Consider the following 23,698-nt stretch of genomic DNA (forward strand, 5'->3'; position numbering starts at 1 on the left):
AAGCAAAATGTTGAAGAGAAGGCTAGGCTAGAGCCCTGCTTCTGACAGCTACAGTTTCCACTAACAGTGAAGAGCTTCCTGTGTTTCTAACCTCCAAAATAAAATATCTGTATTCTGCTTTGCAACTTTGCCCTGGCCTTTGACACCCGAGGTGTATATTTTCAGGACCCACTCTACTGCTGTGAGCATAAATTGTTTTAAACTGTTGAATAGTAAATTCCTGCAGCCTGCCTTGGAACCTTACAGTGAAGAAGTCAAATAAATTACAGTAGTATGGTATGTTGTAAGTTGAAGCCAGAAAAGGCAAAACTTAACTTGAGACTTTTTTGTTTTTCCACTGCTTGTTAATTCTAATAGTTCCTTTCTAGTGCCATTGCTAGTTTGCACAATTTGTACTTGGTTTGCTGTTTTGTTCACTGGTGTTTTCCCACTAAACTTCAGGGGATGAATACAATGTATGAACTGGGCTGTCTAACAGATACAGCAAAGAGCAGTTCCTATCCTCCTGGTCATCCTTTTACAGAAACTGCTTCCAGCCACATCCGTGTGTGTGAAAGTGATAAAACACAAATTGCTTTTATGCTGTATCATATAATAATGGTTGTTCATTGGATTTTACATGCAAAGTGTCAGGTATTGGCTGTTTGGTCGTGTGGTTATGTAAACAAGCAGACAGCAATGACTCACTGTTCCATTCTGGGTCTCGGATGGGCTGCTTTGAGTGTACTTCCTCAGGAAGCTGTCTGGCATCTTCCTCTGGGGCTCCTATATATTTAAAATAGGGGGAACGAGCCATAGCTGAGTGGCAGAGTCCTACGCTTTGCATGGAGAGGGTCCCAGCCCCAGCCCCTGGGATCTCTAGTTTAAAAAGGTCAAGCAGTAGCTGATGTGAAACACCACTTCCTTAAACCCCAGAGAAATGCTGTCAGCCCAAGCAGAGAACTCTGGGCTAGATGAACAATGATTCTGACTGGGGGAGGGGGGCATTCAGCTTCTTATACTAGTGACGAAAATTGTGGGAACCTTTTGGAGAAAGTGTATTTTCGAGGGTTGGTTGTAATACCTTAAAATTATATATCAATGGAAAGATAATTTAATGGAGAATGTAATGCAACAAAGATTGCTCAATTATCTGTATTCTGTCAAAAGTTATAGCCAAATAACCAGAAAAAGGAATTTTTAGAGAGTCAGGTGTCATCTTGTTTTGGCAATGATGGCTAATAACACCACTTTTTTGGGAGTAATACCATAAAATTATATATAAACGAAAAGACAATTTTGGCCACTATTGTACGTTCTTATCAAGATGCTACACATGTGTATTGTGTACTTATTTCTAAGAGGAAAGAATCTAACTTTGGCATCCTCCACACTTGAAGGTACACATACATACGTACATACATAATTTTGTTTGTATGCTGCCTTTCATTCTTCTAACCATGCTCAAGGCAGCTTACAGCATGAAAAAATACATAACATTATAACAAAAGGAGTCAAAAACAATGAATAAATCGTTTTTTTAAAAAAACACAACCAAACAGAACAGTTTCCACATATATCACAACAATATCTAAAATAAAGATACAATAAATCAACAGCAACAACTCCTTGCTACCCCCGTCCAAAACCACCCCAATCCAAGATTCTGTTCAGCTTTTGTAGCTCTCAGGCCAGGTGAAAAAAGGCTTTCAAGGCAGGGGACAGGTCCTCCAGGACTGAGAGCTATGATGGGGTAGCTCTACATCAAACAAATGCATTGCTCCCTCACTCCCTTCAGAAGTGATCTCGCTAAAATTATGTATAAAACCTTCCTGGTTTTGGTCTCTTCCTCACGGTTGCAGGCACACTAACAATGACAATGTGGCAGGCCCCCCATCAGATTTGTTGTTGGCTCTTTCATTTTGTGCCTGGACTAAACACTTAATTTTGTCCCACAACAGAGCTGTTTTTCTGGCTGTGTTGTCTCTCGAGTTCAGTTCCTGCCCTGTCTCCTCTGCCTCTCTGGCACTTGGCTCCTGGCAAGAGCCCAGCTGGTTTTGGCTTTACTGCTCCATCACAACCCCTCTGCTGGAAGCAAGAGCCCTTTCTTTCAGACACCAGGACTTCTTCCTCTCTGAGTCTGCCTCACATCTCTTTCATTCTCCTCCTCTTCCATTCTTCTTGTAGCTTGTGGTTGCAACCGTGACCCATGCCCACACTGGTGTCATGACTCCTTTTCTGAGTCTGTGCCCTTACAGTCTGCCCTGCCCATCCTGCAGCTGTCTCCTGTTTTTGCTAGCTCTGCTAGGCCCTTGCATCTCGACCCTTCCCCCAAAGCTTCCTTGCAGGGACAGGTGATAGCTTTGAAACCTACCAAGCTCGCTTACAGCATATTTCTTGAAAACTACTGTCAAGTTAGTTTACTCTGAACTGCTCATCACTAGAACATTGCTGAATTCCATTCCATTTTTATGCTGCTTTCAATCGTCTTCCAAGGAGCTATTAAAAATAGTAAAAAGACTAAGATAACATTTGGAACAATATTACAGTTTAGCACGATAATTAATAATTCGACTTTGCTGTACCCTGTTGTGTGTATCTTTGCATTTCTGAAAACATACATTTACTGAAGGTGATCCCCTCTTGCAACTAATATAGCAATACAAAATGAAAATCAGATTTGGTTTTTAAAATGTCAATGGTGTTTTGAATTGTATGCGGAATGAACCATGGTGGTAGTATAGTTGGAGATGAACCTACTGTGAACAATTTAGAACCTGATTTTGTTTATGTTTACTAGACCTTCTTACAAGAAGGAGAATCTACTTCAGCACAATGTGATGATTTGGAAGTTTTAAAAACTAAGGGCTGTCCTCCAGATGAAATAGAAAATCCCAGAGGCTCACAAGCTATGCCAAAAAACAAGGAAGTAACCAATCGTGTCAAAGGGGCTGCTGAGAATCTTAAACCAGAAGACATTACTCAGATTCAACCACAGCAAGTACAATTAAAGCTGCGAATAGGTAAGGATGTCAGATTAACAGTGATGTCTTATTCCTTATTATAAAGAATAATCCCAGCATTATTCAAGAAATTGACTAGAACTGTCAAAACATTAAGATAGATAGATCAATCTAGCTTCAACTGAGGTGGGAACATTGTACCTTGATGTTCTAGTAGTTTCCCCACCTTAAGTATATTGCCTTGAGCAGCATTGGTCAGAATGGCAACTCAAATGCCTTTCGACAGACACTTGGACATGAACATTCAACTTACCCTATTCAAGAAACGCATCTGAAGCTCTTAAATGACCAGTCTTCATGAAACATGGTGTGGGATAATTTCCAGAATATTGGGGCTTTCAAAACAATTTTGGTACATGCATAAATGGTTTAAGATTCATTTGGGGTCGAAAATGCTTTTCTTCACCCTGAAAGTGCTTTGGAACTGCTCAGAGGAAACACAGAATATGCCCCAGGCATTGACAACCACGATACATAATTTTGGAGTGCCTGGCGAGCAGGAACTGGAAATGTAACAAAATATGTGTTTACCATTGGAAACAGCAACTGGATTATCCTATTGGAAGTATTCTCCTAAGTAGATTTGGGCCCCATCTGCACTGCACGTTGAATTCATGATCATACCACTTGAAGCAGTCATGGCTTCCCCCAAAGAATCCTTGTTAGGAGATCCCAATGTCCCTCTCAGCTATACTTGTGTGGCAAGGCCACGAACCCTCCCCTTATGTTGGAATAAAGGGCCATCTTCTGGAGGCCATGTGCCATTGGTGTGCAGGGCCTAAGGCAAATGTGGGTGGAGCAACAGGTGTGACTTCGTACAGTGGACTATTTTCCACCTATGCCAAAGAGGTTTTAAAATAAACTGACACCTCACACACAGATCTCTGCCCTCCATCCAGGCAAGGAAGAGGTGGCATCACAGCTCAAGGATATATTCTAGCAAGACAGAGGCACTAAGCATAGGGTGGAAGTGTCAGTGCACTTACATGTTTAGCGTACTTACTGTCTAGTGTCATTATGGAATTTTTGCTTTAAAACTTTTATTTCTTTTTCTGGGATTAGGGGAACCACAGACATTTTCATTAAAATTTAAGAGAGCTGAAGATTATCCCATTGATCTTTATTACCTTATGGATCTCTCCTACTCTATGAAAGATGACTTGGAGAATGTGAAAAGCCTTGGAACTTCTCTCATGAGTAAAATGAAGAATATAACTTCAGATTTTCGAATTGGTAATAATTTTGTTTAAGATCATTATAAATTAGGGCTAGCTTTTCTTTACAAACAAAGTTCTTTTTATCATGTCAAAATGTATAGAGAAATATACATGTGTAATATGCATGTGCTCAGAAATATAAACATGATTTAGTAAGTTGGTGCTAGGAGAAGAAAATGCATACTTTTATAACATAGATTCTGTATTAGATTGCTGCTGGATAAAAACAGATTTGGATAGAGCAAAGCTGAGAGCCTATATGCAAGCTAGCGGAAGCAAGGATTATAATAGGTTGCATCAAATCTAAGGCATACTCACAGTAGACTATTTGGGATCAGTAGACTTAAGTTAATCAAGTTTATTGTCAGTGCTTTTGTTCTGAAGATAACTTAAGTCATGTACAAACTTAGCACATAGTATTCAAAGCTAGTCCTCAGAATAGACCCACTAAAGTTTCTGGACATACCCAATGAGTAGTTTGAATGGATCTACTCTTAAGTAGGACTTGGTTGAATACAACCCAAAGTTGATTGGTTTCTATGTAAACATTGGAATTCCTACTGGGTTTCATATACAGCCTCTTGAGAAAGTAAAGTGTCTACATGGTCCCAGTTCATAGCACTCCTTCCAGGCAATATATCCTGCTTCTTTGGGATGAACACATGCTCAAAAGAAACCCACATGACAGCCAGATAGCCTGTGTAGAAGACATTCCGTATAACCCTTGCTAAGGCTGAGTTCTGACCCTTCAGAACCACTTCCTCCTAGACAATTCATTACCTGGTAGACAAAGCTTCCCATTGTTTCCTGATGAAAAAGAATGTCTTTTGCTAGAGTGCAACCTGCCACTTGGTGGCTTCTCTATAGGGCTTTCTATTGCTCTCAGAACTAGTAGAGTTCCATTGTACATCCTCTCTCTCTCTCTCTCTCTCTCTCTCTCTCTCTCTCAGGTTTTGGCTCTTTTGTTGAAAAAACTGTAATGCCTTATATTAGTACTACGCCAGCCAAACTCAAGAACCCATGCACCGTTGACCTTAACTGTACAAGCCCTTTTAGCTACAGGAATGTACTCAACTTTACCAGCGATGGAAATCTGTTCAACAAGCTTGTAGGTGATCAACAGATTTCTGGCAATCTGGATTCTCCTGAAGGTGGATTTGATGCAATAATGCAGGTTGCTGTTTGTGGTGTAAGTGTATTTTCATTTCTTTTGGATAGTACTATAAATGCAATTGACTTGTAGACCCTTGGCTGTTATTCAGATTTAATGGATCAGAAGTGTTAATTTAACTTCCTGGACACAAATATTGAAAAGGTACAATGATAAGCAGTTAAAAGCCAGTGGGGATCCTTAACAGGCATACAACCACATGTGTACTCATAAGGGTTTGTTTGTTGCAGCTCTTGCACAGGAAACAAAAGGCGTAGTCATTGTGTACTCTCTCTCTCTCTCTCTCTCTCTCTCTCTCTCTCTCTCCAACAACGACAACAAAAGGTTTCAGTCACCAGTCTATGATTTGCAGACCCTCTCTTCTACTGCTTCTGGTCTTGCTCCTATAAAGTCTAGCTGCTGATTTTCAGTTCTAATAGTTGTTAGCTAGCAGTGTATTTTGAGAGACCCCTGCTCATGTCCCCCACCCCACCTCGCCCCATACACACTTTGCTAGTAAAGATATAGAGTAAAACCCTGGACCAGAACTCTGATCTGGATGCCCAAGTACCATGATGACTGGTGCCAGCAGTTTTCAGAGGGAATTGGGAAGGCGACTTCAAGTGTACAAGTGGAATCCTCCCCCTCTCTTGCTTTGAAGCTTTCTGAGTCAATCTCCAGTTGCAAAGGTTGCATGGTCATTTCTGCATGCCTCTTGACCTCATTGAATTGAGCTGGAGCACCTGTATCCTTGTGCCAACACAACCCAGCTGTCACTTCCCAGCTGTTCAGGTGGCTTCTTCCCTCATTACGTTTTTATGTCATGCACATGTTCTTGAAACTACTATCAAAACTGTACAGTAGTGACGGGAAGAGAGCTTATTTTTATCATTCCATTTGCTAAAACTCCATGGAGATACTGATCACTCATTTTTCAGTTTTCTCTGCTACCATATTCTTTCACAATGATCTATGCTTTCATATATATATATAAATTTCTTTTCAAGTCAAAACTTGGATGGAGAAATGTCACTCGGTTGTTGGTATTTTCTACGGATGCTGGATTTCATTTTGCTGGAGATGGGAAACTTGGAGGAATTGTCTTGCCAAATGACGGGCGATGTCATTTAGATAACAATATGTACACAATGAGCCATTATTATGTAAGTATGCTTAAGAGAATGTTTACTTTGTATTTACATGTATGTTATTGTGTATGTGTGCCCCCCCTCTCTCTCTTTCGCGCTCTCTCTCTCTCTCTCTCTCACACACACACACACACATGCAAATATACACACATGTAGAAATGGGAGACAATCCCAGTATACTCCCCCCCCCCCATGTAGAAGAATGCTTTGAGAAGAGAACCCATTAAAAGTTTAGCTTATAATTTAAACTTTTAAAATAGCAAGTTCTGTAAGCTTTCATGGACCAGTGCTAGCAGAGCTTGTATGTAAAAACATGTAGAGATTTTTAATTTTGTTATAGTAGCCTTCACATTTTTCTTCATGGAGGAAGAATGCCAAGTTTGGTTTGCCTATTTTAAAACCAAGTTATCCTACCTTGCTAAAACTCCTTTTCTGAATCCAGAGAGAAACCCAAGAACTGGAGAACATTTATTTAACTGGCAAAATACAAGAAAAAAGCCTAAGTAATGCTTTAATAAGAATGAAGAATCTGAGAATTAGAGGCTTCTGTTAATGAGAGTTGATGGATTGCTTTTTCAAAAAATGTTTTTGACTCTTTTGTTTGCTCTTGCTTATGTTTGTATTGAAAATGGTATATAAGAATGTTATTGTGTGTGAAATTCAAATATATATAAAATGTAAACTTCATTCTTCAGGATTATCCCTCCATTGCACACCTTGTTCAGAAGCTAAGTGACAATAATATTCAGATAATATTTGCTGTTACACAAGAATTTCAACCAGTTTACAAGGTAAGAGCAGGTGACAAAAGCTTCTATAGAGTGCCTTCCCTCACCAGCTGAGATTCCCCAGCCTGAAAATGCCTCCACCCACACGACCAGTGGTGCTCTTTAGGCAATAATGGTATTTACCCCCACCCACCCTAGGTGGGAATGTAGAGAGTTGATGGGTTGCAGTTGTCCCACCCCTGTTCTATGCATGTGTTACAAACTTGAGAAATTGAATTCTGTATAACTATGGTTTTCTATATGGGACGCGGGTGGCACTGAGCCTAGGGCTTGCTGATCGGAAGGTTGGCGGTTTGAATCCCCACAACGGGGTAAGCTCCCGTTTCTCGGTCCCAGCTCCTGCCAACCTAGCAGTTCGAAAGCACGTCAGAGTGCAAGTAGATGATAATAATTATAATTTATTATTTATACCCCGCCCATCTGGCTGGTTTCCCCAGCCACTCTGGGCAGCTTCCAACCGAATATTAAAAACAATACAGCATCAGACATTAAAAACTTCCCTAAACAGGGCTACCTTCAGCTGTCTTTTAAAATAAATAGGTACTGCTCCAGCGGGAAGGTAAACAGTGTTTCCATGCACTGCTCTGGTTTCACCAGAAGCGGCTTAGTCATGCTGGCCACATAACCTGGAAAAACTGTCTGCGGACAAATGTCGGCTCCCTCGGCCAGTAAAGCGAAATGAGCACCGCAACCCCAGAGTCGTTTACGACTGGACTTAACTGTCAGGGGTCCTTTACCTTTTTTATGGTTTTCTATAAATGGCATTTTGTGTATAGAATTAATCTATCTGCTGCTTATGATTTTAACTGAACGTTTTTCTCACTCTTCTCATGTAAAGGAGCTCAAGAATTTGATTCCAAAATCTGCAGTGGGAACACTCTCTTCAAACTCCAGTAACGTGATTCAACTGATAATTGATGCCTACAATGTGAGTTCACCAGTTTTCATTATTGCCACATACACCCAAAGACAACGTGTTTTGTATACAATAAAGGATGTATTTTGTTGAAGACCCCAGTGGGGATCCGGACCTGGCCACATATACATATACATATACATATACATATACATATACATATACATATACATATACACACAAGTCAAGTTTGACAGGTGGACAGGGCCACCCCCTTGTCAATCACCTGATGTTGCAATGGCAATATTCGCTTGCATGGTTTGAAATCAAATGTATAAGCAAAAAATGTGTGCAGTATTTCTCTATTGCCATCAGTCAGCTGATTGTCAGCACTGAAGAAACCCTTTGTGCAGTGCTTCTCCAGCACTGATGATCAGCTTCAAAGCACCTTTTACCCAGCCCTGCCTTGCCCACACTTGTCACATACAGTGTCAAGTGTAGGGCAGGTAGTCATGGCTTGGACTCTTGTTCCCTATCCCCATCCCTTATTTAAGCAGATTAGTTTCTGGGATGTATATGTAGTATAAAAAGAGTTGGTAGCTTCCCATTCTAGCCACCCAGAGACCTTGCTCACAGGGCAAGACAGGTTTGAGCAGATTGCACTGGTCCTGGCTTCACTGCACTGGCTGTCAGTTTCCAGACCCAGTTCAAAGTGCTGATTTTAACCTATAAAGCCTTGAACAGTCTGCAGTCCTTTTCAATATGTTTGTGTGTGGTTTTTCGGGGGAGGAGTTGGGAAAGGAAAATAGCAGTGCTGATCTTATCAGCAATACAATTTTATCAATCTCTTTTATCCGTTTTGTAAGCTACAATGACGCTGGCTGCACAAAACCCACAAGAAAACAGTAACACTAGTTCAAAACTTGCTGTGCCAAAATACAGAGAAAACTAATACAGTGGTACCTTGCTTCTCAAACTTAATCCGTTCTGGAAGTCGGTTCCAAAATCAAGACGCGCTTTCCCATAGAAAGTAATGCAAAATGGATTCATCCGTTCCAGACTTTAAAAAACAACCCCTAAAACAGCAATTTAACATGAATTTTACTATCTAACAAGAACATTGAAGTTTAAAATGAAAGCAATAAACAATGTCACACAGTTAATCAGTAGCTGAACTGGGTTCCACACAGTAACAAAAACAAAACAAAAAAGAGCCACAAAAATGCAAAATAAATAGCAAAAACAGACAGAATTCAGCATAACTCTCAAAACATAAGTGTGGCACTCAAAACGGAGCACGTTCGGCTTCCGGAAAAAGTTCACGAACAGGAACACTTACTTCCGGGTTTGCAGTGCTTGGGTTCCAAGTTGTTTGAGTACCAAGGTGTTTGAGAACCAGGGTACCACTGTAGTCCCTTCAGAAATGCACATTTTAAAAGGACTAGATAGAATCTGTTGAACATGTATCTCTTCCAAGAGAGTATTTTCCAAGTGTTTTTAAGGAACTGTTTGGACATCTGGGAGACCACAGAGTAGAAAAACCTGTGGCTTTCCAGATGAGGTTGGGCTGCATGTTCCATTATCCTTCACTAAACTACTTGACTTTTGTGTTAGTCATTGTCTTCAGAAGTCATTCTGGAAAACAACAAACTACCAAAAGAAGTCACAATTGAATATAAATCTTTCTGCAAGAATGGAGTGAATGGTACAGGAGATGAAGGAAGAAAGTGCTCCAACATTTCAATTGGAGATGAGGTAACTTTCTGCATGCTGGAATCAGTGTGCTATTGCTTCACACACACACACCCCATCAGTGTCAAACAATTTACCTATGTACTCTTTATTTTGCTTACAGGTTAGCTTTGAGATTAAAGTAACAGCCAACCAGTGTCCAGAAAAAGGGCAGGGTGAAACCATTAAAATCAAGCCACTAGGTTTCACTGAAGAGGTAGAAATTAATTTGGAGTTCATCTGTGAATGTGAATGTCACAAGGACGGAATTCCAGACAGCCCTATTTGCTTCTTTGGAAATGGAACATTTGAGTGTGGTGCCTGCAGGTATATAAATACTAATGTTTTTTCTCTCCCTCAGATAAATCTGCTAGGAAATAAAATATCCCTTGACTGTAAATGGCCCAAAAAAATATCCCAGACTAGACACAAATTTAGTTGGAAGACCTTTCCCTGATTCTTCTTGGGTGGAATCAGCGCTGAAGGGAATGTGCTGTCCACCAGCTCAGGAGAACCTCCATGTATTCCTCACATGCTTCTGGGTTAAGTCTCGACACTGAAAATAGATGCTTTGGAGAACTCACAAGAGTCCCTATTCTCTGCCACTCCCCCTTTCCTCCTATTTTAAATAGCCCTTCACTCATTTTTTTCATTCTTCATTCTCTCCACCACCTGCCTCTCTTTCTCCAAACCTCAGCTTTTCCCCAATTCCTACCACGTATCTCATTTTCCTTCTCATTTTCCCATCTCCTGCTATTTCTGCACTGCGTCTTCACCCACTTCCCCTTACTTGGCAGGTCAATGTAATCATTATTTCATTTTTCTCTCACTACCCCCCGCTACTTCGTTGTTTGCTTAGCTTGGACCATTTCCCGTCCTTGTTTCTTTCTTAACCTCTTTTCTTCCTGTGCCACATAATCCTTACACAAAGACAAGTTGTGTGTCCTTTCTCCTCATATAGGAAAAAACGAATGAATAAAGGGAAGGGAACCCAAGTCAGCTCCTTAAGCAAGCATGAAATTTGTATTTTAATGCTGGGCCTTCAGGTACCTTCAGTCATATCATACTGGCCCCTCCTGCCTTCCTTTCCCCCATGCTTATTCCTACCAGGATCTTTAAATTCCCATGTATTTCCAAAAGTAATTTTGGCAAAAGTAGTTTTGTTTTTGTTTTTTAAAGTGAACTTTCCTGCCTTTGGGCCCTCAGAAACATTCAGAGAGAGAGAGAGGCACTGAAAACAGACTTGTAGAACTGACGGGGAGCATTCTGTGGCCTCTGCCACTAAGTAGAGATCTGAGGGTGAAAGGGAGGCTACAACACACCCCAAGGATGATCATGTCAGGGAGAAGAGGAACATGGCCCCCACCCATCAGGCAGAGAAGAAATGGTTGCGAGGAGCTTCCTTTCTCCTCCCTGCGAGAAAGGACTGTGCTACAATGCTCACTTCCTCCTCTGCTTCCAGTATTTTTTCCTCTTGTATCCTGTATTGTGAGCCTGCTGGGCATGGACTACCTTTCCTGTTTTAACTTAGAAAATAGCGTTTTGAAAATGCTAGGTACTTTATGGGTGTTGATTTTATCTGTTTGAGTCCTGTGGGGAATAAAGTGGGCAATAAACAAATATATAACATTATTATTATTATTATTATTTATTTATTTATTTATTTATTTATTTAAGTGGTGAATATTAATACTGTTGCAGGCTGATTGGACCTGTTCTTAAGTGCAATTGTAGCAGACCATTCTTCAAGACCTTTCTAGCACAGAAAAATGAATGTCTGGTGTGTCGAGCAGGCATGTGCCTCATTTCACCTTTGGAATAAATTAGCATTTATATTATTTTTACAGCAGTTAGGAGCAGCTGCTATATTAATGAACTTAGTAGAAGAGTCATTCAGCAGCTTCCCCAAACTGCTGCTCTTGAGTTTCGGAACGTCTGCCTCTAAGATGAATCATGCTCTCGTGAAAGAGACTGTTTCCTGTAGCTATGCACCAGAATCTCATCCCACCCCCTTCTCAATATGTATATAAGGGGAAAGAAAGTTTTGCATTGATTTTAGTTAACAGTTTAGTAATGAGAACCATTTTCTCTTTTAGGTGTAAACCAGGACGTATTGGAAAGCTCTGTGAATGCAGCATGGATGAAGTAAACAGTGAAGATATGTCAGGCACCTGTAGACCAGCAAACAGTTCAGAAATATGTAGTAACAATGGAGAATGTATTTGTGGACAGTGTGTGTGCAGGAAGAGAGAGAATGCAAATGAGATCTACTCTGGCCGGTTTTGCGAATGTGATAACTTCAACTGTGATCGATCTGATGGCTTGATTTGTGGAGGTAATGAACTGACCCTTTTAAAACTGTGAGGATTCAGAAGTTCCTCTGGAGGAAGGGGAATGCTTGGGTGCAGTCCTGTACTTATTTCTAAGCGTGAGAGCCTAACATTTGGGAGGAGATCTTCTTGGCTTGCGATACTCTGCTGTGCAATACAGTACACAGTAATACTATTAGTAAAAGGAGAGAGGCCTTTTGTGAAGAGAATCATTCACTGTAGCCCTTATTGTATGCCTTCACAAGACTTTAATTTATAAATTTACAAGAAACATCAAGTAAAAGGCAGGGGTTATGTGGCCTAGAATTCAACCACCAGATCTGGTCCTATCTTACCCAGGCCAAGTTGTTCAGCTGCAGCTCCTCTATCTACAGTGTGTACTTCCTTTGGCCCTTTTTTGTGGGCAGTTGTTATGGCAATTGTTGATGTTCAATTTCATGTGCTTTATAGAAACTAAATACCTATCTCTTTATTGCAGGACATGGTGAATGTAAATGTCGTGAGTGTGAATGTGCAGAAAATTATACAGGCTCTGCTTGTGATTGTTACATGGATACCACCCCATGTGTAGCTGGAAATGGGCAAATCTGTAATGGCAGAGGAATCTGCAAATGTGGAGTCTGTAACTGTACAGATCCCAAATTTACTGGGCCAACATGTGAATTGTGCCCAACCTGCCCTGGAGTTTGTGCAGAGCACAAGTAAGGCTTTTGGATTTTTAAATAATAAAATAACTTCCTGCTGGGATATTTGCAAATTGCTCCTGGGGAATTTTTGTGTTCCCCTTTGTACAAGGAGCTGTTTCTTGTGGCACATGTTTTTGCTTTGCTCTCTCTCTCTCTCTCTCTCCCTCTCTCCCTCCCCCCCCCCAAACAAAAAATTCTTAAGCTGGAGCAAAAATTATTGGTAATTAGTGTTTTATTATATTGGTTTTCTTATTGTAAACTGCCTTGGGTTTTTTTTCTTGGGTATACTGAAGTATGTAACTTTTCAGTTTAAAAAATAAATAGTACCTGAACTTGCAGATACCATTTAAAGCCAACTAGTATATCTTAAGGGGATGGGAGTGGCGCTGTGGGTTAAACCACAGAGCCTAGGCCTTGGGGATCAGAAGGTTGGCAGTTCGAATCCCCATGACCAGGTGAGCTCCCGTTGCTCGGTCCCTGCTTTTGCCAACCTAGCAGTTCGAAAGCACGTCAAAGTGCAAGTAGACAAATAGGTACTGCTCTGGCGGGAAGGTAAACGGCGTTTCTGTGCGCTGCTCTGGTTCGCCAGAAGCGGCTTAGTCATGCTGGCCACGTGACCTGGAAGTGTCTTCGGACAGCGCTGGCTCCTGGCCTCTTAAGTGAGATGAGCGCACAACCCTAGAGTCGGACACGACTGGCCCGTATGGACAGGGGTACCTTTACCTTTTTATATCTGTGCAAAAACTGCACTTGAGTGTACCCAGTTATTTCACAGCATTGTAGTTCAGTTGCTGAATACCTATTACTAGAATGTATTAGCAACTCATTTTAAATATTCTAAATTTCTTCCTTTCTTTTTTAATATGCTGCCTTTCAGGATGCAGTCCTCCTTCTTCCAAGTTGGCTTGGAAATAACATGAAAATATATTAATAAAATCACAACAGCATTAAAATATAATAGTTCATCAGGATCCTTTCCATATAGCACTTACTTGGTGGCAGAAAACCCAGGATGTGGGGGAGGTGACAGTCCAGTTGGAGCAGGCACTGATATTTTCCTGTTCGCCTGCCTCTCCTGAAATTATTTCAGTAGGCTGCATGATGGAAGATGGTTCTGTGGGGAAAGTCCAGCTGGAGCAGGCTCAGGGATGATCCTTGTCCACCTCCCTTTCTCTCTTATTCCACTGAGTGCAGTGTGATGTAGGCCCTGCTAAGCAGGCTTCTGGATGCTCTCTTAATGGATGAAAGAGGCTGTATTGAAAAGAAAAAGGAAGATGCAGCCAATGCAGTGGTAGGGAAATGTGTCTGCAGTTCCATTTCAGCTGTGTTTGAAAATTAAAGAGGACTGGAACTCAACCTCTGTTTAACTTTAGCATGCAGGAAGAACACAAAACTGCCACACTAATTTTATACTGATGTATCTTGTATCTGACTTGCATTAGGGACTGTGTGCAGTGCAAAGCTTTTAACAGAGGAGGAAAGAAGGACACCTGTGAAGAAGAGTGTTCACATTTTAGCTTGATACCAGTAGACCATAGAGAGAAGTTGCCACAGCCTGGACAATATAAAGCACAGTCTCATTGCAAAGAGAAGGATATTGATGACTGCTGGTTCTATTTCACCTACTCAGTTGATTCAAACAACAATGCCATTGTCCACGTGGTAAAGACCCCAGGTACGTTTTGTTTCTCACATGGATATTGTTGGCTTTCAGCAGAGAAATAAAGTGAAAAGGGTGGAGAAAAGGTAAAGTAAAACAAAGCAAAAATAAGAAAGTGCTTAACAATATATTATCATACATTTATTTATTTTATTACTATCAAAATACAAAGTATTAAGCTTTACGTTTCTAGATAAATTAATTTAAAAACTGTTCTATCTGTAAAAATTAAATTCTTAAGTGCAGCAGGAATTCAGAATTTGTTTTGGCCAGACATCTATTTCCTGTTTCCACATTGTTGATTTACATCATGCTTGACTGTGCTTCAATTGCTTTTCTCCCCAGAATGCCCGACAGGTCCCGATATCATTCCCATCGTTGCTGGTGTGGTTGCTGGAATTGTTCTTATTGGTCTTGCTTTATTACTGATTTGGAAGCTACTTATGATCATTCATGACAGGAGAGAATTTGCAAAATTTGAGAAGGAAAAGATGAATGCAAAGTGGGATACGGTGAGTGATAGCTATACACAACAGCTGGAGAATACAGCAAATGTTCTTTTGTATATTTTAGACATCCATCCCTCTAGGACAGTGGTTCCCAGTTAGTTGCCCGTGTAATCCACCCAAGGGGTCCACAGCACAATTCACATAACAAAAATTACCATAGAGAAATCAAAATTACGGGGTCCATGGCTTGGCTTTTGAAAAACGGGAGGTCTGCAGTACTTAGCTAATTGGGAACCACTGCTCTAGAATAAAGCCCAGACAGCCTGGCTTAGTGTTTCTCTGGATCTTCTACCTAAACTTTGCAATAAAAACTAGTGGTCTTTGGACTGGATAACTTTGACAGATAGATGTATCATCTCGTGGCTGGCTTTGAGGCTTTCATTGTGCCACCCAGGAATTTTAGATGGAGACCAAGCATTTGAACTAACAATGGTCACATTAAGTTACTCTTGATATTCACAAGTATTCCCTGGGTCTTAGCTACAATGTAATTGAGCTATACAGTTTCTGTTAAGAGTCAATACGTTGTGTGTACAGTGGTACCTCTAGTTACAAACTTAATTTGTTCCAGAGGTCCGTTCTTAACCTGAAACTGTTCTTAACTAGAGGCGTGCTTTCGCCAATGGGGTCTCTTGCTGCCACCTCACCACCGGCACACAATTTCCGTTCTCATCCTGGGGCAAAGTTCTCAACTCGAGGTAACTCTTCCGGGTTAGCAGAGTTTGTAAGCTGAGGCATTTGAACTCGAGGTACCACTGTATATAGTTGGTACAGAAAACAGCACAATACTATACATTATTGAAATGTCATATTTGAAAGAATTGTTGAAAACCTTATTTGGAAACTGGTACACTGAAATTCTGCATTCCACATTGACCATTTTTCTACCTTCAGCAAGAAAATCCTATATACAAGAGTCCTATTAATAATTTCAAGAATCCAAACTATGGACGTAAAGCTGGTCTCTAAGTTTCCGTTCGTATTTTCCTTTCCATTTCTTTCTCTGTGCATGTCACTTTCTTCAAAGTCTGCTGTATGTGCTATTAACTAATCACTCTTACCAATCTTGCCAGCTGCTTTTTTATGAATTATGCAGTGGAGCTTAAATGAGGGGAAATAATGACCAAACTATAGTTAGGGTTGCGCTTTAGGGCCCTGTCCCCTTCTTAGTTAGATCTGAACAACTTGCCTCAGCCTATGTGCAGTGCCAGCTCCAGGATGTTGGTGGCTGTCAGGCAAGGTGCACTGAAAAAAGTGGGGCAGGTAAATAGAATTCTCTTGCACTGCCTGCAGGCCTCTGTTCCCTTGAAAATTGAGAATAGCAGTACTATTGAGGGCTTTGGGATGGGCCAAATGACCAGGATTAGTGCCCTCTGGAGCTGGCCAAATTGACATATGGGCCAACTGTCAAATACAAGAAGTATTAGGACTTAGTTAACCACCCTGCTTAATGCATTTTCATTAAAATCCATGGATTGTACTCAGCTAAATTCTGCTCAAGAGTATACCCATTGAAATTAATGGCCCTGACTAACTTGGGCCCACTCGGAGTAAAAGTTCATTGAATGCAGCTCCATAAAGACTAAATTTGCCCAGTTTTAGCTGGCTTTTTAAGTTAAATATCATGTTGAGTGATCCTGCTGTTGGCTTTGACTTATACAACATCTTCCTTTTCCTTTCCCCCTACTTTTTCTGTTGGTAATCTCACACTTAAAACTTGTGACTCCTCAGCTTCTAACTCACTTTATAAACCAAGAAGTAGAAATCTTTCAGCCATCCTTCCAGCTTAGTAAAGGAAGGCCAATTTTTACAGGAAGTGAATTTTGCCTAGAAAGCCGTGAAAGAGAAGTTAGAGGCTTCCAAGTATATGCAAAGGGGAACTCATACTGTAGAGTACTTCAGTCTTTTCATGTAGCACCACGGATCTCTCCACTAGAGGACCTTGTAGTTCCCTCTTCACATGAGACTGTAGAAGTGGTGCTTTTGATCTCTCTCTCTCTTTTCATTTGTATTATGAAGCCATCATGAGGCTGTGCTGGCTTTGTCATGTATTTCCACCTGTATGCTGTTTGCCACTCTTCCAGTATCTGCACAAGTGGGTACCAAAGGCATAATAGCTCCCAGGAAACCAGCTAAGATATTTCTGAATGCTCTGCTATCAAATTCCTGCTAGTTTTCCTTGGACAGTCTTTCCTTCCTCTTGCATATTTTCACTTCACAGGAAAAAAATGCTAGTTAAGAGGCATAAATTGTTAATACAAGAGCTCTCAAAATGGCCATGAGTTCTTGCTTTGCCTTTTTGAGGTCCCTTTTGAGGCAGCAAAGCAGGCAGACAACAGAATTGCCTCTATCTTGTCCTTGCAAATGGAATGTTTAGTTAGGTTGCTTGTTGGCCTGCTTTGCCCATCATGTCCTCTCTGGAAGTTCACACACTTATGGTTTTGCACTAAGCTTTGGTATAGTTAAGTGTGGCATATAAACTGCTACATTGGAAGCACATAATAGTTTTACTCTTGTTTTTTTTCATGTGCCCCCTCTCTCTCCACCAAGTTTAAAACATTCTGAATACTGCATAAACAATAATTCCAGAGCATGCATGTGTATGGATGTGTTGCATGTTTATATAAAGGACCATTTGGCAGGCACACCAAGACATGCAGAAATTATGAATTCAATTCAAAGCTGCTTATAATAGGCTTTCTAATGGTGTGGAAACATTATCCGTAGCACAGGGGTTGCCAGTGGTAAAGCCCACTCAGTTCACTCACTTCGATAGCACTGTCCTTGAGTAACTAAAGATGTGAATGGCTATGGTCACAATTGAGCTATGTTTTTGTGTGTCTCATAGAATAAAATGTATGAACAATTCTTGTTATAAATGAAAATTATGACAAACATTGGCCTTTATTAGCTACAGGTTTCTGTATGTCAAATTGTCATAGTCTCTGTTTGGCCATTCTCTTAAGGCTCTGTGAATAATAAGGTTGCAATCAGTTTGAGTATCCTGATACCACCATTTTGTTTTGCATTGGTACAAATGCAACCCATTTTCCACGAACAATCCCATGTACCTTTTTTGTAGAGGAAAGATATGAAATGCTTAAAGCACCTGTCCTTAAAAAGCATGTGCCTAAAGCGTTCATAGCTTTCACTACAGTAGCAGGTGTAGGTTTCTATCGATTTGCCATCCATATGTGTTAACCCTCTTACATATTCTTTAAAAAAGTATACAAGGCATGATGCTTCATAAAAGCTAAAGCTGCTAGATGATCTTTAGCTATTTTGTTATGTACTTGCCTGTTGCAATCCAGTAATCCTTTGCAAGAGTTGAGGGTCAAACATGCACATGGATTTCTGGATTGGTTTGACGGTGTGTGGAATTGCTTCCAGTAAATGAGCTGCTTCAAATACTTTTACAGTAAGATTTCTTTTGTCATTTGTGATATTAATAATTCTTTTTCTTCTAGGGCGAGAATCCTATCTACAAGAGTGCAGTGACAACCGTGGTGAATCCTAAATATGAGGGGAAATGAAAACTGCTTTCTAATTCTACAACTGCTTTCTAACTCCACAACACTGTATGCAATGTAGCAGTTTTGTAGTCACGGTAACAAAGCTTTAGAGCAATATCGCAATGAATTTACTAATTCAATACATTACGTATAGGTTTGTTTTCTATGCAGGTTTTGAAACTGTACAGTATGTTTTTATTTTTTGAAGTTTTTTTTTCCTTATTGCAAATAGTGCCAGGAGATTGATAAGAAAACTTGACACTGCATAGCCTCCTTAACTAAGGTCACATGGTGCCTTTCTGACCTGTATCTGGAGTGAAATGGCTAAAGTAACCAGTATAAGGGTTCTGCCTAGCCATTAAGTATTAATATTAGACCAGTTTTTCTTTTTCTTTATAGGCACATCAGGGCTTTGGTTTGCACAGTTAAAATGCAAGCCAAATAATTCTTTGTAAATTACAAAATTAACTTTAGCTTGTGAATAATGGACTTTTCGCAAGATTTAACCTTACTTGATGCAGTAAGTTTAATGAGACAGAAATCATGATGTAAAAGACAATTTAATATGTACAGATGCATTTTAAACTGTCAGGGGTGATGTATAAGAAATAGGAAGAAAAAATAGATTCAGAATAATAGCTTTAATACTGTGCCATTTTTTTTTTATAACATTGCTGCATGGTGACCGAAAAAGAATTTTACTTTGTAAACTCAAATCCTGACTTTGGTACAGAAAAAAAGTCTGCCAATACATCTTCTGAATGCATAAGGGCCTTAATTCATCGGTGGTGGTGGTTTTTCTAATGTTTTTGCTTCGGTTAAAGCCTGGTGCTTTGTCACCTTTTTCTTTAATGTATTTGATTTCATTTTGTGTAAGATGATTGTTGTAAAAACAACTTTTTTGCAGTCTTGGCTGTAAATTTACCTTCATATTGTAGCTAAGACTGCACAATTGTCATGTAACATGACTTTCAGTTCTGAGATAACATTGTTTGATGTGCCATGTATATTTGCCGCTGCCCATTCTGTCATGTGTTCTATACCATCCACATTCTTATTTTAAGTGCCTTTTATTTTAACAAATGTTCACTTTTTACAGTGCTATCATGAAAGTTATTTATTAAATAAAAAATCTTTTAAAACATCACACCTGAATTTCCTTTCTGCGCTTTGTAACTTAGTACCCCTTGAAGAAACCTGTCGGATTGAGGTAAAAACAATTTGAGATATCTACTACAAATAACTTACCTGAACACAAAATAGATCAGCCCTAACTATTACTATGTACATAATACAAAAGTTTTTGTTGAGAAGCAGCTTTGAAATTTAATTCTAAACATACTAACTGGACCTAAGAATCTCTAAAAAGATAAAGTATTGCAAATAAATACTACAATCAAAATGTTGAGGAGAAACATTCTGGTTTTAGTTATACAGTAACAATAATCTAATCTTCATTTAACACTAGAGGGAGAAAAAATGGGCTTACCTGTAAAGGGTATTTTACTTGGAGTGAATATGTTCTCAGGTGAGATTTCTCTAAGCTTGAAGGCAGGATTGCAGCTGGATTAGGGCATTTTGCTCTCAACCAGGCACACACCCTCCACCTGTTTACATGACTAATATGCAGCCACCCACAATCAACATAAGAATGACAAGAAGTGGGACAAAAAAAACACAGCTTTGCCTCATATGTCCAGAGTACTCAATTTATCAATGGCCCTAATCAGATCAAATCAGAAACTTGTCAAGCAATCATACTGAGGACTGGAGAGCATCTCTGCACTCAAAAGAAAAATAACTTACAAGCCCAATGGTTCTTTGAGTGAAGGTGCTCTCAAGGTTGGACATGCCAAAATGGCTACAGAAGGGGAGGGTATTAATGGCTGCCTACAACCCTGGCAGTACATGCATTGAAAAGGTTAATCTCAGAAGCTTCTGAATGAACATGCTTAGAGGCTGCATCACCCTTTGGAAGTGACTCTCATTAATTTTCACAGGGATTACTTCCAAGTAAATGCAATGTTTAGCATTAGAGTTTGCAGCCCAGACCTGTGCGTGATGATGTCCATGTTACTTTTTTGACATAACTATAGCCCCATGGCGTCTATGTGCATTGTTGTGTCCTGGAAAAGTGATACCAAATTTCACTCTTGCAATATCTTCTGTGGCAAGAATTTCTTGTGTAACAATGGGGCCCAGTCTAGACTTGTTACTAGCGGTGACCCTGGTACAAGCTCTTATCTCAAAGGTGACCTCTGAGTGAGCAGCTAACAGCCTGACCCCTATGAGTTGTAGAAAATATCAGAGACCTAGATCTACCTGGCAATACAAGGATTGGTAAACAACCTCCTCCTCGCAGGAAGCAGACTTCAAATAGACAATGAAGATTGCTTTCAGGAACTGTAGAGATAAAGTTGAGTTTCCCCAAAAATTAAGGTCATATCAAACTCATCTCGGGAAGGAAAAACTAGCAGGAATATGTAAACAATGGTACAAAACACTTGAGTGTTACATTATTACCTCACTCGGGAAGTCCTCTTCATAGAACGTAAAGGTAAAGGGACCCCATACCATTTGGTCGAGTCAGGACCGACTCTAGGGTTGCAGCACTCATCTCGCTTTATTGGCCAAGGGAGCTGGCATACAGTTTCCGGGTCATGTGGCCAGCATGACTAAGCCGCTTCTGACGAACCAGAGCAGTGCACGGAAACGCCGTTTACCTTCCTGTCGGAGCGGTACCTATTTATCTACTTGCACTTTGACGTACTTTCAAACTGCTAGGTTGGCAGGAGCTGGGACCAAGCAATGGGAGCTCACCCCATCACAGGGATTCGAACCGCCGACCTTCTGATTGGCAAGTCCCCACAGCGGCACCCTTCATAGAACATAGTGGGAGACAAACTGTACTTAAACCCCAAAGGAATAGTCATATTGATTTCTGAAGCAGCATCCAAACACACAGTCTAGTTCAGTATAATAAACCTATCTTTTTCTAATTCCTGGTGTGCAAGTTATTTAGCATAAGAATTAAAGCCACACACATTTTTAACATACACATGTAGTGTTACCATGCAAAGGGTCCTACCCTTCTCGGAGCTGTATGTCAAGGAAATACATGAGTGGTAGACACACATGTGGGTTAAGACATTCACATCACAAGCCTGGATTTGATGTTTTCAGTCCAATGTAATTAACTGCAGTTTGAGCCAGCTGTGTTCAAACATACTCTTACAGGGACTTTCTACTGGTTTCCTCCCCATCCCCCTTCTTCCCATCACCCACAACTTCTGAGTAACATATTGCATTTAAACTGTTAATAATTTTCTATGTGGTTTCCTTTTCTTCTAACACTTAAAATTAGCTCAGAAAGAGGTTAACCTCACACTCACTTACAAAGTAGCTATTGGCTGAGAGGGAGCTAAATGGCTGAGCAAGGTTTGAATGTGGTTATCTCCTACCAAAGAAGACTTGAGCTGCTGGAAACTGCTACGCCATACTTCTTTCCAACTGCTGCAGGAAACTGACATTTGAAGTGCAATCCTATGCCCTGATCCACCATGCTGGGGTGTGTGACATGGGATGTGAATCCAGAGATCCTCACTGCACCTGCCAAAGGCAGGGCAAGTGGAACCTACCACTAGTGCTCTATTAGCCAGTAAAGCCCTGTAGCAGGGTGTTTTGGGGGTGGTGGTGGAAATGGACCACTCAGGGACCTGCTGGTTCCTAAACTAGTCTGGCTACTGGCAGTGAACCCATTCTGGGCCTCTGTCCTGTGATGGCCTAGAGCTGCTACAGGAAAATCTGTCTCTGCCTCCACCTTCCATCCTGGTTACTCTGAGTACGCCCTACTCACCCCTGCTACTCCCAGATGGGGCTTAAGATTGAAGCCATATTTACTTGTTTGGTGAATTAATGCTGCATAATTAATGCTGGGAGTAATCACTATAGAACTTGGACTTGCTTTGGGGCAAGTATTTATTTATTCTGAATAAATGGCATATCTGTGGGCTCTCGGGTCCCAAAGCAGTTCATAATTATGTAGTGAACTCCCCTGTGCTCTTCAGATGAGGGGTGGTTAAAAAAATTAATAACAACAGTAAGAATAATAAAAATACCAATCATAATAGCATAAAACAATTTTAAAAGAAAAGTCAGGAGTGCATTCTAAGCACAGTGAAAGAAAATGTATGATTGGTACTCACATGAGTAGATTTGTGAGGTCACCATGCGTTCACTGTGTTGGGCTATGACTCCCTCTGGTGTCGAAGGCAGGAATGAACAGCTCTGGGAAGTGGGTGGGCTCCCAGTTTGCAGACTTGCCAAGCTTGTACCGTCATCAGACTCTCACATTACAAGTAAGGAAAAAACAAGCAAAAAAGCACGCTTCCCAACAATATCAATAATATCAACCATAGCTTAACTCAAAATATAATAACCATAACATTGTGCTATATAGGAAGAATTTCAGTTGCAGCCCAGTGATGACCTCACAAATCTACTCTTCAGGTGAGTACCACTCATACTAGTCGGTCATTGTGCAATCACTGGGTTGGGACATACCATGGCTTTCCCAATTAGGGTGGGTCCCAGCTGCAACAGAATTAATGAGGCAGGACCTGATGCAGGACCAAAGGTGGTCTCTGCTGAAGCAAACATGCCCATCTTATAGTGCCTCATAATAGTGCTAGGAACAGACCAGTTGCTGCTCTAATGATTTCTACTTAAGAGACATTAGAAGAAAAGGCGGCCACTGTTGCCACTGATCTTGTGGAATGCGCTGCCAGATTTGTTGATCTGGGAGGCTTAAGCAACTCATAGGCCATATCAATGTATGCCCTGATCCATCTCTAGAGAGTGTGGCTGCAGACACTTTTTACCCATTGTGGAAGGGTGAAAGGATTTGAACTGGGATTCAGTGGACTTAATGCCCTTTGTTCTGTTTATGTACGGTATACATTCACTGTTCTGTGAACATCTAATGAGAGCCAAGCCTTTTCTAACGGATGCCTAGGATTTGGGCAGAAGTTCACCTCCTGCTGAACATGCAGCTTTGACAAACCTTAGACAAAAGTGATGGGTCCATCCTCAGAACTGCCCTATCTTTAT

The 23,698-nt window shown here is 40.6% G+C and overlaps 1 protein-coding gene and 1 long non-coding RNA gene across 9 annotated transcripts in view; one reads left to right on the forward strand and one right to left on the reverse strand.

Annotated features, from left to right (window-relative positions):
- LOC310689287 (integrin beta-1-like) overlaps window positions 1-19,736 on the forward strand; it is a 41,756-nt gene extending 22,020 nt beyond the window's left edge. For 2 of the 4 annotated variants that reach the window (XM_083466807.1, XM_083466805.1), the window contains exons 4-17: window positions 2,780-3,002; window positions 4,065-4,235; window positions 5,170-5,408; window positions 6,377-6,532; window positions 7,213-7,308; window positions 8,144-8,233; window positions 9,776-9,916; window positions 10,017-10,219; window positions 11,989-12,227; window positions 12,701-12,923; window positions 14,351-14,583; window positions 14,914-15,080; window positions 15,972-16,052; window positions 18,545-19,736. In XM_083466807.1, coding sequence (XP_083322933.1) covers window positions 2,891-3,002; window positions 4,065-4,235; window positions 5,170-5,408; window positions 6,377-6,532; window positions 7,213-7,308; window positions 8,144-8,233; window positions 9,776-9,916; window positions 10,017-10,219; window positions 11,989-12,227; window positions 12,701-12,923; window positions 14,351-14,583; window positions 14,914-15,080; window positions 15,972-16,046 — 2,145 coding nt within the window. In that variant the 5' untranslated portion in view covers window positions 2,780-2,890 and the 3' untranslated portion in view covers window positions 16,047-16,052; window positions 18,545-19,736. Of the gene's footprint in view, window positions 1-2,779; window positions 3,003-4,064; window positions 4,236-5,169; window positions 5,409-6,376; window positions 6,533-7,212; window positions 7,309-8,143; window positions 8,234-9,775; window positions 9,917-10,016; window positions 10,220-11,988; window positions 12,228-12,700; window positions 12,924-14,350; window positions 14,889-14,913; window positions 15,081-15,971; window positions 16,053-17,049 lie in introns of all 4 variants that reach the window. The other 2 variants (XM_083466806.1, XR_014517432.1) reach the window with 2 other exon arrangements.
- On the reverse strand, window positions 1-23,064 carry LOC310689538. Of its 5 annotated transcripts, none has more exons than XR_014517461.1 (4): window positions 19,740-21,448; window positions 13,901-14,159; window positions 9,125-9,237; window positions 1-2,478 (listed from the first exon to the last, which is right to left on the reverse strand). It is a non-coding gene; the product is annotated as an uncharacterized lncRNA (long non-coding RNA). The 5 variants fall into 5 exon arrangements; XR_014517462.1 differs by lacking the exon at window positions 1-2,478 and adding an exon at window positions 22,795-23,064 and having other exon boundaries at window positions 8,982-9,237; window positions 19,740-20,992; XR_014517464.1 differs by lacking the exon at window positions 1-2,478 and having other exon boundaries at window positions 8,982-9,237; window positions 19,740-19,786; window positions 20,079-21,448.
- Window positions 23,065-23,698: the final 634 nt, after the last annotated feature.

Source organism: Podarcis liolepis, assembly GCF_965112155.1.
Source record: "Podarcis liolepis genome assembly, chromosome: 12".
Taxonomy (NCBI): domain Eukaryota; kingdom Metazoa; phylum Chordata; class Lepidosauria; order Squamata; family Lacertidae; genus Podarcis; species Podarcis liolepis.